Here is a 13,658-nt window from a genome sequence, read left to right on the forward strand (position 1 = left end):
TCTCACCCCACAACTCCACACCTCCCTCTCAGGGACAAGGCCCACTCACCATCCAGGCCAGCCCTCCCCACCCTGCCCTTACCTGCATGCTGCCGCTTCTTCCTGCCCACAGCAGCCCCAATGATTCTCAGCAGCTCCTGCTCAGAGGCCCCAGCTCGCAGGTGATCCCGCAGGGATACCTCAGAGTTTCCAAAGAGGCAGACCTACATGTGGGTGAGGACAATATGCCTTCCTTACCCCTGAGCCTTGGCCTCCTGGCCTCTGAGGAGCTAACTCCTTCCCTGGTTCTCCCTCCGGGAGGAGCACCAGGGCCCAGGCCTCCCACGGCAGGGCCCCTAGCAGTGAGAGACAGAGGTGCTGTAGGGAGGTCAGAGAGGCTAGAAGAGCAAGAGGCAAAATTCGACTTCCCAATACCTATATGTGAGTTACAGTCATACTTCCCTCAGTGTATTTTTAAAAAACTAAGTAGATGCCAACAGAGATAGCATGTAAAAATCCAGATCTCTACCTTCTGAGACACTTGCTGGAATGACCACTTTATCACCATGAGAATGGCCCCCAACCAGTTGGAGCTGTGTGTGTCCTGGAAGTCTCCTACCCCTGTTGTGGCACACACATCCCATTTCACCTCAGCCCCTCCACGTCCCTTGTGGACATCACCTGACTGCCCTGTACCTATTTGAGTCTGTGATCACTGCTTGGAAGCTTCAGCTGAGGGCTGCTGGGCATGACAACTTAAGGTCAAACTTCACTCAATGCTTCTCAGCTTCTGTAAGAGGGATGGATGAGACAGCCCCAGAAATCAATATACCTACCATCCTTCCACCAAAACTTATGAAGCATCTACTCTGTGCCAGCTCTGCACAAGGCACTGTGGCCACAGAGAAAGAAGAATGTCTGAGAAGCTTCTGCAGGCAGAGACCACTGGAGAAGATACCAGTGAAATCTAGGATAGGTCTAACTGCTTCAGCGTGCCTGTTATTCCTCATGCCTCGCTCCCCAACCAGCCTCCAGGTTCCCTTCTCTGCAACAAAGAGGTTCCTCCTGTGGACTTCACCTGGTGCCACCCTCCCCTCCCGCCCCCCAGCTGGCTCCTGCCTGGGAGATCAATGGGTAAAGGGAAAGAACAATCTTCAGGCATTTCTCCCCTACTTCCTCCCTGCTTTGATGTATCTGGCAGCAGCTGCTTCTCTGCACAGCTCAAGTGCCAATGAGGTGGCCTCTCTTCTAAGGCTCCAGCCCTTCCTGGGCCCCAGTGACATCAGTGCCTCCCCCTTGCCCTTCCTAAGTGGGAACAGCACTTTGCTGCTGCTGGTCCCAAGTCCCTCAATATCCTTTATTGGTTCCCTTAATCTTATATGTTATAAATAGCTTCTTCATTACATTCTCTTCAGAATCCCACCTTCCATTTCCTGCCAAGACCTCACAGATACAGATACCACCTCTAGTCCAAGTCAATTCTGTATCTCCAACCCAGAAAACCCCCCAAGCTTTTCAGCAACCTGCTGGATGGTTCCTTTTGGATTCAAACTGCATGCATCTAAACCCAACCCACCATCATCACCCTCCCACAATTGTAAAAGATCCCAAGGCCTTCCAGCTACCTTGATGCCTTCCTCCTCTCCTTCCGCGAACATTACCAAGCTCTCTGAGTCTTCCTTCCCTTCAATTCACACTCTAACATATTTGGAGAACCACTGAATGGCCACCTAATTGGTCTTCCTGTCATCACACCCAGCCTGTGGCTTATAAAACATACATGGGGGATGTCTCCCCTGTTCAGGAACCTTACGCAGCACACTATTGTCCACAGAACACATTCTGAACCAAAGCCCCCTACAATGTAGTCTTCCCACAGCTGACTTTAATCTGCCCTAGCCCGCCCAACCAGTATGAACCCTATGTATGCACCCTCCCCTCCCCACTTCTGCCCCACCCATTCTTCAAGGCTCGCTGAGGTCTGTAGTGCTCTTAATGCCCTGCACTCTCACAGCCTATCTAGCCATGCGTGTGGCAAGGACTCTCGTGCTGCCACACATTGCCTCTGTTTGGTCTTGCCTGTGAGTCTGCATAGCCCTGACGAGAAGGGGTCCCAACATCCCCCACAGGGACGAATGCACAGGACATGCTTGTTAGATATGAGTAACATCCATTTCTGGTTTCAGAGCTAAGCCCCTGGCCTGGTGGAAGGGGCTAACCATGGCGGGGGCCAGGCAAAATGCACATTGATCCTGCAGCTCCATGAGAGCTGGAAAGGAGCTCCCAATAAACCAGAAGCTACTTCAGGGCCCCACAGAAGGAAGGAAGGAATCAGGGTGACATTTCCAGAGGGGCCATGAGTTCACCCTCACCTGCTGCTCCCATCATGCCCCCAAACCTGACATTATTGCACCAACCACCTCCCCCCACACCGTGCCCTGCCAGCCTCCTCTCCAATCAGGGAGCACAGGTGGGAGGAGACATGAGAACACAGAGGTGGCAAGGGGTCCCTGTGGAGGAGGGGATGCTCACCTTGAGGTTCCCATCAGCCGTGATTCGCAGGCGGTTGCAGGTCCCACAGAAATGCTCAGACATGGATGTGATGAAGCTGATCTGGCCTTGGAAGCCAGGGATTTTAAAGGCCTGGGCAGGGGAGAGTGGGAGCAAAAGGGCAGTGGAGGGGATGGGCTACTGAGCCCAGTTTCTCACTCCATGACATCAGAACCTCCACTCCTCAACCCTCTCCCAGAGGACCCCACGTGAAGCTCCACCCAAGGCCCTCAGGTGATAGAAGACTCTGGTAGGATGGATGACCCATGGGTTGACCTATGCCTGGCTTGCCCTAGATAAAAGCTGCTAAGGCAGGGACCTGTGGGCAGCATGTTTAGAAAAGTCTGTGTGGAAGCGGGATGAGCACCCCTCTCTGCCACTTCCTGGAGTGTGTCCTCTGACATGTTACTGAGCCCCCCACCCTAGCCGAGCCCACATCTTCATCCATGAAACAGGGAGGTGGTTGTGATAGCACTGATGCTTCCTGCTTAAATGGTACCATCCCACATCACAGCATCCCCACCACAGTGCAGCTCCCTGCTAGCTCTCCATCCTAGGGTGGAGGTACGACCTTCCTCCAGGCCTGCCCCACACCCTCCTGCTCCCTAACCTTGGCTGTGCTGGATTCCTCCTCTGGCACCTTCTCCAGCTCTGGCCACTGCTGCCGGACAGTGTCTAGCATCTCCTTATAGCTGACCATCTTCTTGAAGTTCCACTTGTTGCCTGTATTCAGGATGGGGGAAGGCAAGGGGAGCTTCTGAATCACAGTTGAAGGGGCCCCAGGGTCTTTGAGTCCATCCCCTGCCACAGCATAGCAATCAGTTCTCCAGCCTCTTAGAAGGGAGGGACGGGGGCTCTGCCTAAAACTGGTGGATTGAATCACATCCACAGTGGGCTCCGAGAAGCCACCAACAGCCCATCATAATCCTAGACTCACTGCCCCTGAGGTCAGCCATACCCAGTGGGTGAGCCACCCTATGCGACCTGCAGGCCCAACCCCTTCTTCCCTCCCTCAACCCATCCCTGGTCACTGACCATCAAAGGGCATATACTCTATGAAGCGCACATCCAGGGGGAGGCCCTCAGTCAAGGCCGCAAAGTCCAGGAGTTCATCCTCGTTAAGGCCTCGCATCACCACACAGTTCACCTGGCCGGGGAACAATGGGACCATGAGGGCTGTGCCCTCTGCATTCTTTTGTGGAGATGACCCTTGGGGGCCTGGCACTCACTGAGGCCTTCCACTCAGGGACCCATTCCTTGCTTCTCCCACTCAGTTCTCTAAGTTATGGGATTCCTTGGGGTCACTGATTTTCTCGTTTCTCTCGAGGGTCGGCAGGGCTGGACCAGCAGGGAGAGAAGAGGCGGACGGGTGCACGTACTTCAGCCATGCTGGCCAGAGCTGAGGGCTCTCAAGTGGGCCAAGGGGCGGTGAGGGGAAGGCCAGGGCAGTGTGGAGGGAAGTCGGGAATCTACGGCAGGGGCACGGCCTCACCTTCACAGGGTTGTAGCCCAGCTCGATGGCCTTGTGGATGCCCTCCATGACTTTGTGGAAGCCTGGGAGGGAGAAACAAGGATCCAGGAACTTCTGTTCTCTCTCCTCTTCCCCCACACCCCCACAGAAAAGCACCAGAGCCCATCTAGTCTGGAGATTGGCAAACGTTTTCTAAAACAGGCCAGAGTAATATCGTAGGCTTTGCAAGCCAAGAGGCAAAATTGAGGATCCGTGTAAGTATATGTCACAAAGTGTTGGCTAAATTCAAAATGTAATAGTAATAACTGACTATAGTGTTTTGTAAAACAGATCTACAAATGGGATACAATAATGCAATTCTTTTTGCAGGGACAATATTTTGCTTAAATGGGGTTCATAGTTAATGTTCCCTATCATTAACTGATTTTGAATGCTATCTGTAAAATGCATTCTTGGCTCAAAGGCTACATGAAAACAGGCAGGGGGCTAGATGTGGCCTGTGGGCCATAGCATGCTGACCCTGGATCTAGTTGAACCCTCTTGTAGTCTACAGGAGGAAACCAAGACCCAGAGTGAGGCAATGCTCTGCTCAAAGCCCCATGGCTCCATCTTTCAGAATGCAGGTTTTCCACTCCCGTTTCAGTGTTTTTTCCTCAACAGTCCATCAATTATTCACTCAACACATACTCTCTGAGCACCTACTACGCACAGGTGCTGTTCCAGGGCTGGTAAGCAATTATTGTCTCAACAATCATTAACCACAGTCATTGTGACCCCAGGCTGACTTCTCACTGCCCAGTTCTCTCATGCATCCAATCACTTGATCACCTACTGCATCCTGGCCCCCTCCAGCACCCCCAGCCTGCACAGCCTGGGTGGTCACCTGTGAGACAGGGTGCCTAGAGATGGCCTCCATGGTTTCCTTGCAGCATTTTCAGACTGCTCAGTGAGAGGGTAAAGGGAAAAATGTATAGCTTTGAAAAAAATAATGCTGCTAGGATAACCTAGAACTATAAGTTTTCTTTTCTGTAAAACACTCCCCTCCAAAGGCAGGTGGTGGACAAAAGAGTATGAATGGGAGGGAAGATCTGATGTCTCCAATCCATGTGCCAGGAAATAAGAGACAAAAAGGGAGAACGTGTTTGTGGGCAGTACAGCCCACAGATCCACCTCCCACTTTCCCACCGTAGAGCCCTTGCAGGTTCTGTACTCCTGCTCCCCCTCAGAGTATGTGCCATTGATTGAAACCCTCCGGTTCCTCAAGGCCAGCATGCATGCATCCTCCTTGAAGCCCTCCTAGTTCTCTCCTGCTAAGAGTTCTTTCTTCCTCTCTGTAACTCTTTAATCAGTACCACAAGACAAGCAAAGGCTATCACATGGAATGACATCTTTTGGCCCTTAGCAGCCTGTAAGGCCAGGGCAATGTCTTATGTGTCTTCTGTCCCCTCCACAGCACCTGGAGCAGGCCTCCATAGAGGAAGGAGACACCATGAGTGCTTCCTCAGCACATGGAGGGTATTAAGCAAGGCATCACACCCCGTTTAAGAAAAGGAAGGAAAGAAGGTGGTGGGGCTGATCTTGAAGCTGTTTCCAAGGAAGAGGAAGGAGATCTGGGTCTCCCTGCCACCCCTCTGATCCTCCAGAGTCCTCAGTCATGTACCCCCTCCCACATATCAAAGGGTATCCCAACCTGAAGAGCCTTTGCCCCAACATGAGGTCCATGCCAAAGGGAAGCCAGGCACTGGTCTCCTGTGACCCAGAGCTCGAGGCTGGCTCCACCTGTCTACCTTGGGCCTCCTGAGGCAGGTGAGTGGAGGGTATGGATGTGCCTGTAGTAGGAGGTGCATAGGAGGGGCTTATACCCAGGTGGGCACAGGGACAACCATGGGGGCCTGCTGGGGGACCCCCTCCTGGCAGCATACACCCAGACCCTGGCATCCCAGGGTGGCTACTTCCACCCTGGGCTGTCCCACGTTTCTTCAGAGCTCATCGTAGAATGACCAACTCGGCCCAGTTTGCCACAGACTGTCTTGGTTTTAAAACTTCAAGTCCTTCATTCTAAAACCCCCTCAAGTCCTGGGCAAACTGGGGCTGGGGTGGTGGGGAGGTTGGTCACCCTAGGTCATTAGCGTCTGACCCCCAAAGTCCCTGACATACATTTGGCAAAGATGAGGGGTGAGAAATAAGTGCTTTGACTTACTGATAGCCCAGACACCAAGAGGAAGTGACCAGGCCCCTGGCTCAGCAATGGCCACGCCCTCCCCAGCTATGTGCAGGCCCTGGGAGGGACACCCACCCCATCCACATCCACTCACCTTTCCTGCGGACAATGAACTCAAACTTGGCAGGCACCAGGGTGTCCAGGCTGATGTTGATGGCACTGAGACCAGCCTTCTGAAGCTGGGGCAGTAGCCGGGCCAGGTTGATGCCATTGGTGGTAACACCTATGGTTCTCAGCCCTTCCAGCCGCTGGAGCTGGGCTGTAAGGACAACAGAAAGGGGGTCAGACTGCTTGCTTCTTCTTAGTGAGGCCGGGAAAAGGGCTGGAAGGCAAAACTCTTTGTCCAGACAAGATGGATGGAAAAGAGGCTCTCTGCAGACCTATATTAACCAGGCCTAACTTAAAAAGAAAGCTAAGAATCAAAACTGACAAAAACCACCAAAAGATTAAGCATTGAGTGCTCTGTGCTAGGTGCTCTGCTGAGGGCTCATTGAAGCCTCACAATAACAATTATCTCATTTAGTAGGTAAGGAAAGAGGTGCTCTGCAAGATTATGAAAATTGCTTAATCTCACACAGTAAGAAGAGCTGGCATTTAAATCCATGTGTACTTGACTCAGGACTCTGCTCTTAACAACCAAGTACTACACAGGTCTTGATACTCTGTATAATGGAAACAGAAGTGTTTGAATTAAGTGCTATTTGACAGCTCCATTCTACCAAATATCCCTAGAAATAATGGAAGGATTTTAAAAATCCATAATAGCATTGGAAGGTAAGAAAGAATGCCGTAGATAGCCCAGAAAGGTAAATTAGTACTGAAAGAGAGAAAGCAGATGGAACCGACCAGACAGATAGAGACCACAGCTCAAAGTGCACCCAGGAGAAGGTTCTGTAAAAACAGGGAGAGACTAGTGTGCACGCAGCTTAGTAGTCACATGTACAGGAGCAGAGGGGTCCTACTACATGTCAGGGAGGTTGTCTAAGAGGGGAGTTATATTTGAAGGAGCTGGACAGGTTGGCCTCATCCTTCCCTGTCGGCACAGGAAGGCAGCAGAAGCATTTGCCTCAAGGATAGAGCACCAGTGCAGACAGTTAAGCCAGCCATGGGGCTGTATTAGTTCCTTCTCACACTGCTAATAAAGAAATACCTGAGACTGGGTAATTTATAAAGAAAAGAGGTTTCATTGACTCACAGTTCAGCATGGTTAGGGAGGCCTCAGGAAACTTACAATCATGGCAGAAGAGGAAGCAAACACGTCCTTCTTCACATGGCGGCAGCAAGAAATGTTGAGCAAAACAGGAAAAGCCCCTTATAAAAATCATCAGATCTCGTCAAAACTCACTATCATGAGAACAGCATGAGGGTAACCACCCCCATTATTAAATTACCTCCTACTGGGTCCCTCCCATGACACGTGGGGATTATGGGAACTACAATTCAAGAAGAGATTTGGGTGGGGACACAGCCAAACCATTTCGGGGGCAAGGCCTGAGTCCTGGTGACACTCAGCAGTACCTCACACCCCTTCTCCACAACCTTGGAGCAACCCAAACAGAAACACAACACAAACAACATTGCCAGGCAGGCCAACAGAGACCTCAGGCACTAAGATGAGTATACCACCAAGAATCAACAAACATTTAAGGAAGAAGCATGAAAGAAAGATAACTACTTCCCCAAATAGAAGAATGAAAGGAGGAGGAGAAGGAACAGTGATAACAGAAGACAATTCTTTTAAAAAGCAGAGGGAATATCCTTATTGGGATAAATATTCAATCTTGAAAATAAACCAAGAAAAAACCCTAATTAGGGCTCTTGAAAATTAAACACTATATAGTTACAAGAAGAAAAAACTTGAGAAGCAGAATGAACACAGGAATGAATGAGCAAACTGGAAAATTCAGCAAAGGCATTCTTGAAGAGCTGGATACAAAAGACCAAAGAATGAAAAGAATGAGTCTGAAGAAACACACCTGCTCACATTCAAATCCAAGAAGATCTAGAGAAAAGATAAGCTATCAAAATGTACACAGTAGTTATCTGTGATCAATAGGATCATAGGTGATTTTTGTATTTATTTATAGGTAAAATTTCTTTCTATAACAAACACGTTTTCTTTGATAATGTGGGTGACACACATACACACCCCTCCCCCTGAATTTTAGCTGACCTTTGCTACATGGACAGTGCCACTGACTACACCCTTCCAGCCACCAGACCAGTTGTTTCCAAGAAGCTATGTAAACGTATGTCTCTATGAAGACCCAGCTCAGCACTGCAAGAGAGAGGAAACCAAGAGTAAAGTGCTCAAGTGAAGCCAAATATTAGAAAAGGCAGAATGTTACAAAATTCATCATCAGTTTAAGGTAGGGGTGCATGGGAATGCACACAATCATGGTGTAAGAATAAAATCATATAATCTTTCTGGAGGAAGTTGTACATGAATTTTTAAAGCCTTTGACCTGAAATTCCACTAAGAATTTAAGGAAATAATCACGGATGTGAATAACATTTACCTACAAGGATGTTCATCATGGAGTAATGCATAATTAAGGAAAGTGGGAAATAATCTAGAGAGCCAACAATAGCAAACTGGTTAAATTATGTTTTCTCTGGATGACGGAACATTATGCAACCCAAAATGACTCTGTAAAATCATACATTAGGGTGTAGGGAAATGCACGCACTATATTACGTAGAGAGAACAGTAACAAGAGATGCAGTAAACACAAAAAATAGTAAACACAAGATGCAGAGGAAAAATGGCAGGTGGGTCATCAAACCAAAATGTCAACAGTGGTTACAAACAGGCAGTAATGACATTCTTTCTGCTTTTCTGAAATAAACATAAATTACTTTTGTAAAAAAAAATAATAATAAAGTTTACAAATAAGAGCTGTTTGAAAAAGGAAAGAGTTTCACTCTGACTCTACCAATAAGGAAAATTAGCAGTGGTTTTTCACTTCTACCAAATCAACCCCAGAGAAACACAATCTAGGAATGTAAGAACTTAACAATCTAAGTCCTTAAGAAGGCTAGTTGTTCTGAAATGGTATGAGTTAGGGGATGAAGATGGGCAAAGAATGTGAGTAGATAAAGGAAAATGAAGCAGGTTACGTTGTATTCTTTCCCTTGCCCACTGAGACCTCAGCACCATCACTGATTATCCCCTTACTGAAGAAATCAGCGGCAACTGCCCAAAGAACTAGCTTAAAAGTCAACTGGAGGCCAGGCACGGTGGCTGATGGCTGTAATCCCAGCACTTTGGGAGGCCAAGGCAGGTGGATCATTTGAGGTCAGGAGTTCAAGACCAGCCTGCCCAACGTAGTAAAACCCTGTTTCTACCAAAAATACAAAAATTAGCCAGGTGTGGTGGTGGCATATGCCTGTAATCCCAGCTGCTTGGGAAGCCAAAGCAGGAGAATCACTTGAACCCGGGAGGCAAAGGTGGCAGTGAGCCGAGATCGTGTCATTGCACTCCAGCCTGGGTGACAGAGTAAGACTCTGTCTCAAAAACAAAAAACAAACAAAAAACAGCAACAACAACAAAAAAAACTTGATAAGCTGATTTCAAAATTTACATGGTCAAGCCTTAGTATATGTAAAACACTGTTGAAAAAGAATAAAAAGAACTTGCCCTACCAGATAATTGACTGATGAAGCTACAGTGATTAAGACAGTTGATATTGGCACAGAGACTAACAAATGGACCAACAGAACAAAGTAGAACTTGAAACAGATCAAGTTCAGAATGGCAGATTTATGGAGGAAGTAAGGATTGTTCAATATAAAGAACTATAAAAAAAATGGCTATCCATATGGAAAAAAATTACATTGAATTCCCAAAAATCATCTACAGATGAACTAAGGACCTATATGCAAATTTAAAATTTTTTGTGAAGAACGAAGGTAGGTGATCTGATCTGGGGTTAGGTGTTTCATTAACAAGATATGAAAACACTAACCATAAAAGAAAAAAACGCTGATAAATTCAAGAACTGCTACTGATCAAAAACAATCATTACACATGGTGTAACTCATTTTTTCAGATGGGGAGGAGATATTCACAACATATATAAAGAACCTGTACCAAATAAGTATGAAAGGACAAAGAACCAAATAGAAAAATAGGCAAAAGACATGACCAGGAATTACACAGTAAAATATATTTTATATATATGTATAGTTAATTAACATGTGAAGAGATGCCAACTTCATTCTTAAACATGAAAATACAAATTAAGACCACAATGAAATATAATTTTACACTTGTTCAACTGGCAAATATCAAGAATAATACTGAGTGTTGGGCGGTCATTTGGCAGGATCTCTTACATAGGGCTGGTGAAAGTGTATTTGGCACAACCATGTTATTAAGTAATGCCACATTGTTTTCCAGAGTTAAACATTCACCTATTTTATGATCCAGCAATTCCACCGCTAGAGAAACTGTATACCAAGATATGTTAATGAAAACAGTGTTTAAAGCGGCACCGTCCACAACAAAAAAGCTAGAACCAATTCAAATGCTCACTAAAAGGAGAAAATAGGGTACATTCACATAATGTAACAGTAGACCACAGAGGAAAAAAGAACTACAACTCTGTATAACATTATGCATTTTACTTGAGTCAAAAACAATAAGCCCTGAAAGACTACACACAGCATGACATTTACAAACTTCAAAACGCTATATCTACTTTTTAAAAAGCAAGGGAATAGGCTAGGTGTGGTGGCTCATGCCTGTAATCCCAGCACTTTGGGAGGCCAGGGCAGGAGGATCACTTGAGCCCAGGAGTGCAAGACCAGCCTGGGTAACATGGCAAAACACTGTCTCTACAAAAAATACAAAAATTAGCTGGGTGTGGTGGTGTGCGCCTGTAGTCCCAACTACTCTAGAGGCTGAGGTGGGAGGATCGCTTGAACCCAGGAGGTTGAGGCTGCAGTGAGTTGTTGTGCCACTGCACTCCAGCCTGGGCAATAGAGCTAGATCCGGTCTCCCCCCCCAAAACAAAGGGGGGGACAGGGCAGCAAGGAAACGATAAATAGAAAACTGAGGAACACTTACCTTAGGTGGCAGTGGGGTGGGGGCAGGGTACAGTATAGGGAAGGCCCCATAGGTAGTTAAAAGTTATTGCCAAATGGCTGGGCGCAGTGGCTCATGCCTGTAATCCCAGCACTTTGGGAGGCCGAGGCGGGTGGATCATGAGGTCAGGATATCAAGATCATCCTGGCTAACACAGTGAAACCCCGCCTCTACTAAAAATATAAAAAATTAGCCAGGCATGGTGGCGGGTGCCTGTAGTCCCAGCTACTTGGGAGGCTGAGGTGGGAGAATGGCGTGAACCTGGGAGGCAGTGGTTGCAGTCAGCTCAGATCGCACCACTGCACTCCAGCCTGGGCGACAGAGCAAGACTGCGTCTAAAAAAAAAAAAACTTTTTGCCAAAACATTGGTGGTACAGTGGGTTTCCTTAGGAACCACTAACATTATTAACATGAATAAAGTAAAGCAAGTCATACATGGATCAATGATGAGAATATCTCATGAACCAAGGAGTATGATTTAACCTAATTCTATGCAACTGGAGCCCACCAAAAATAAAACAAAATGCTTTACCTCTTTTCGCAATCTGTCATTGGCTTTCCATTACATTAAGCCTCTCATGGGCTTTAAGCTGTGAAATCAAGCTATACTCTACAAGAAAGGCAGGAAGGAATGGAGGGAGCGAGGAATGGAAGGAAAGAAGGAAGGAAAGAAAAAGGAAAGGAAGAAGCTGCCGCAATGAGTGATTTTTTTCCAACTTTTTTTTACGTTCAGGGGTACATGTGCAGGTTTGTTACATGGGTTAACTTGTGTCATGGGGGTTTGTTGTACAGATTACTTCGTCATCCAGGTACTAAGCCTAGTACTCAATAGTTATTTTTTCTGATCCTCTCCCTTTTCCCACCCTCCACCCTCAAGTAGGTCCCAGTGTCTGCTGTTCCCCAGTGAGCAATTCTTAAGCTAAGTCCAGCTCATCTGGCAGTGGCCAGTCGTTCGGGAAGTTAGGATGGAAAACAAGGGCCCTGCAAACTCCTCCAACACTCTCACAGTACTTGTGCGCTTAGTTCCTTCTTCCTTCCTTTGGAAGACCCTAACTTTCACTGTCCAATACAGCAGCTGCTGGCCACATGAGGCTACTTAAATGAACGAAAAAATCATAAAATACAAATTCAATTTCTCGGTTACATTAGCCACATGTCAGGCCCTCAAGAGCTATGAGTGGCTACTGTATCAAACAACACAGATGCAGAACATTCCATCATCTTGGGAAGCTCTACGGCAAGCTTGTTCAACCTGTGCCCTAGGGGCTGCACATGGCCTAGGATGGCTTTGAATGTGGCCCAACACAAATTTGTAAATTTTCTAAAAACATTAGATTTTTTGGTAAATTTTTAGCTCATCAGCTATCGTTAGTGTTCGTGTATTTTATGTGTGGCCTCAGACAATTCTTCCACTGTGGCCCAGGGAAGCCAAAAGATAGGACACCCATGCTCTATGGGACAATGCTATTCATGGCCAAACCCGCCATAACTTTTGCACCAAGATAATGCTTTAAACCCATCTCAGCTGAAAAGAAGGGGCATGGGACTTTGTCTGCACACGAAGCAGGGTGCAGAAGTGCTGGAGAGGCAAGGGGTTGGCAGAGGGAGCCAGAGAGAGCTGAGGGGCCCAAACCCTTCCCGTGGGGTGTTCTGCAGCACCTCTCAAAGGCTGACAGAGCTTCAGACATGGACCTGAGGTGAACGGGACCTCAGGCTCGGCAGAAACTGTAACCTGCAATCCTTTTGCTCTGCCTCCAGGTGGGGGCCCCTCACAACCCTCACGTGAGAGGGTAGGCACAAGTGTTCGTGAACATCCTGGCCCTGACTTCTGTTCTCTCTCTTCCCCCATCCCTCCTTCCTCCACCAGCACCCATCTGCCCTGCCCTTCAAGGCTGCTTTGCTCTGAAGCAGCTCCTCTGGGGAAGATCAGAGGCTAGCCCCTGAGGGATGTCAGAGTGCTCACAGGCACAGCGCCACAGGAAGTGAGGGGGTGCAGCCGCCATTCTTTTTGAAGCACTGGGAGAGGGGCAAGGGGAGGTGTTTCACCCACCCCCACCCCCTGGGAGGCAGGAGGTAAATCCTCAGAAGCAGGTCACTGCAGGCGGGGCCTTGTCCTAACTAGCATCCATGTGGCGATCACCCCTTGCCCATCCCATTCCATCAGCCAGGGCCAATAACCACAGAATATCACAGCAGAAAACATCCTTAAAGTGGCTCATCCACAGCTGAGGAAACTGAGGCCCTGGGTGGGGAAGGAACCTGCACAAGTTCACCCAGCCAGAGAGTGGCAGAATGGGGACAGAGCTACCAACTTTCCTGGCTCCCATTCTTCCCTCTCTGCACGCTGG

At 47.9% G+C, this 13,658-nt stretch overlaps 1 protein-coding gene across 6 annotated transcripts in view; it reads right to left on the minus strand.

The window, feature by feature from the left end:
* MOCS1 (molybdenum cofactor synthesis 1) overlaps positions 1–13,658 on the minus strand; it is a 29,576-nt gene that overhangs the window by 4,087 nt on the left and 11,831 nt on the right. For all 6 annotated transcript variants that reach the window (XM_016955407.4, XM_016955406.4, XM_016955412.4 and 3 more), the window contains 6 exons: positions 6,316–6,480; positions 4,022–4,083; positions 3,565–3,676; positions 3,140–3,252; positions 2,512–2,622; positions 83–203 (listed from right to left, as the gene is read on the minus strand). In XM_016955407.4, the coding sequence (XP_016810896.2) occupies positions 83–203; positions 2,512–2,622; positions 3,140–3,252; positions 3,565–3,676; positions 4,022–4,083; positions 6,316–6,480 (684 nt within the window). The remainder of the gene's footprint in view (positions 1–82; positions 204–2,511; positions 2,623–3,139; positions 3,253–3,564; positions 3,677–4,021; positions 4,084–6,315; positions 6,481–13,658) is intronic.

Source organism: Pan troglodytes, chromosome 5 (assembly GCF_028858775.2).
Source record: "Pan troglodytes isolate AG18354 chromosome 5, NHGRI_mPanTro3-v2.0_pri, whole genome shotgun sequence".
NCBI classification, from domain to species: domain Eukaryota; kingdom Metazoa; phylum Chordata; class Mammalia; order Primates; family Hominidae; genus Pan; species Pan troglodytes.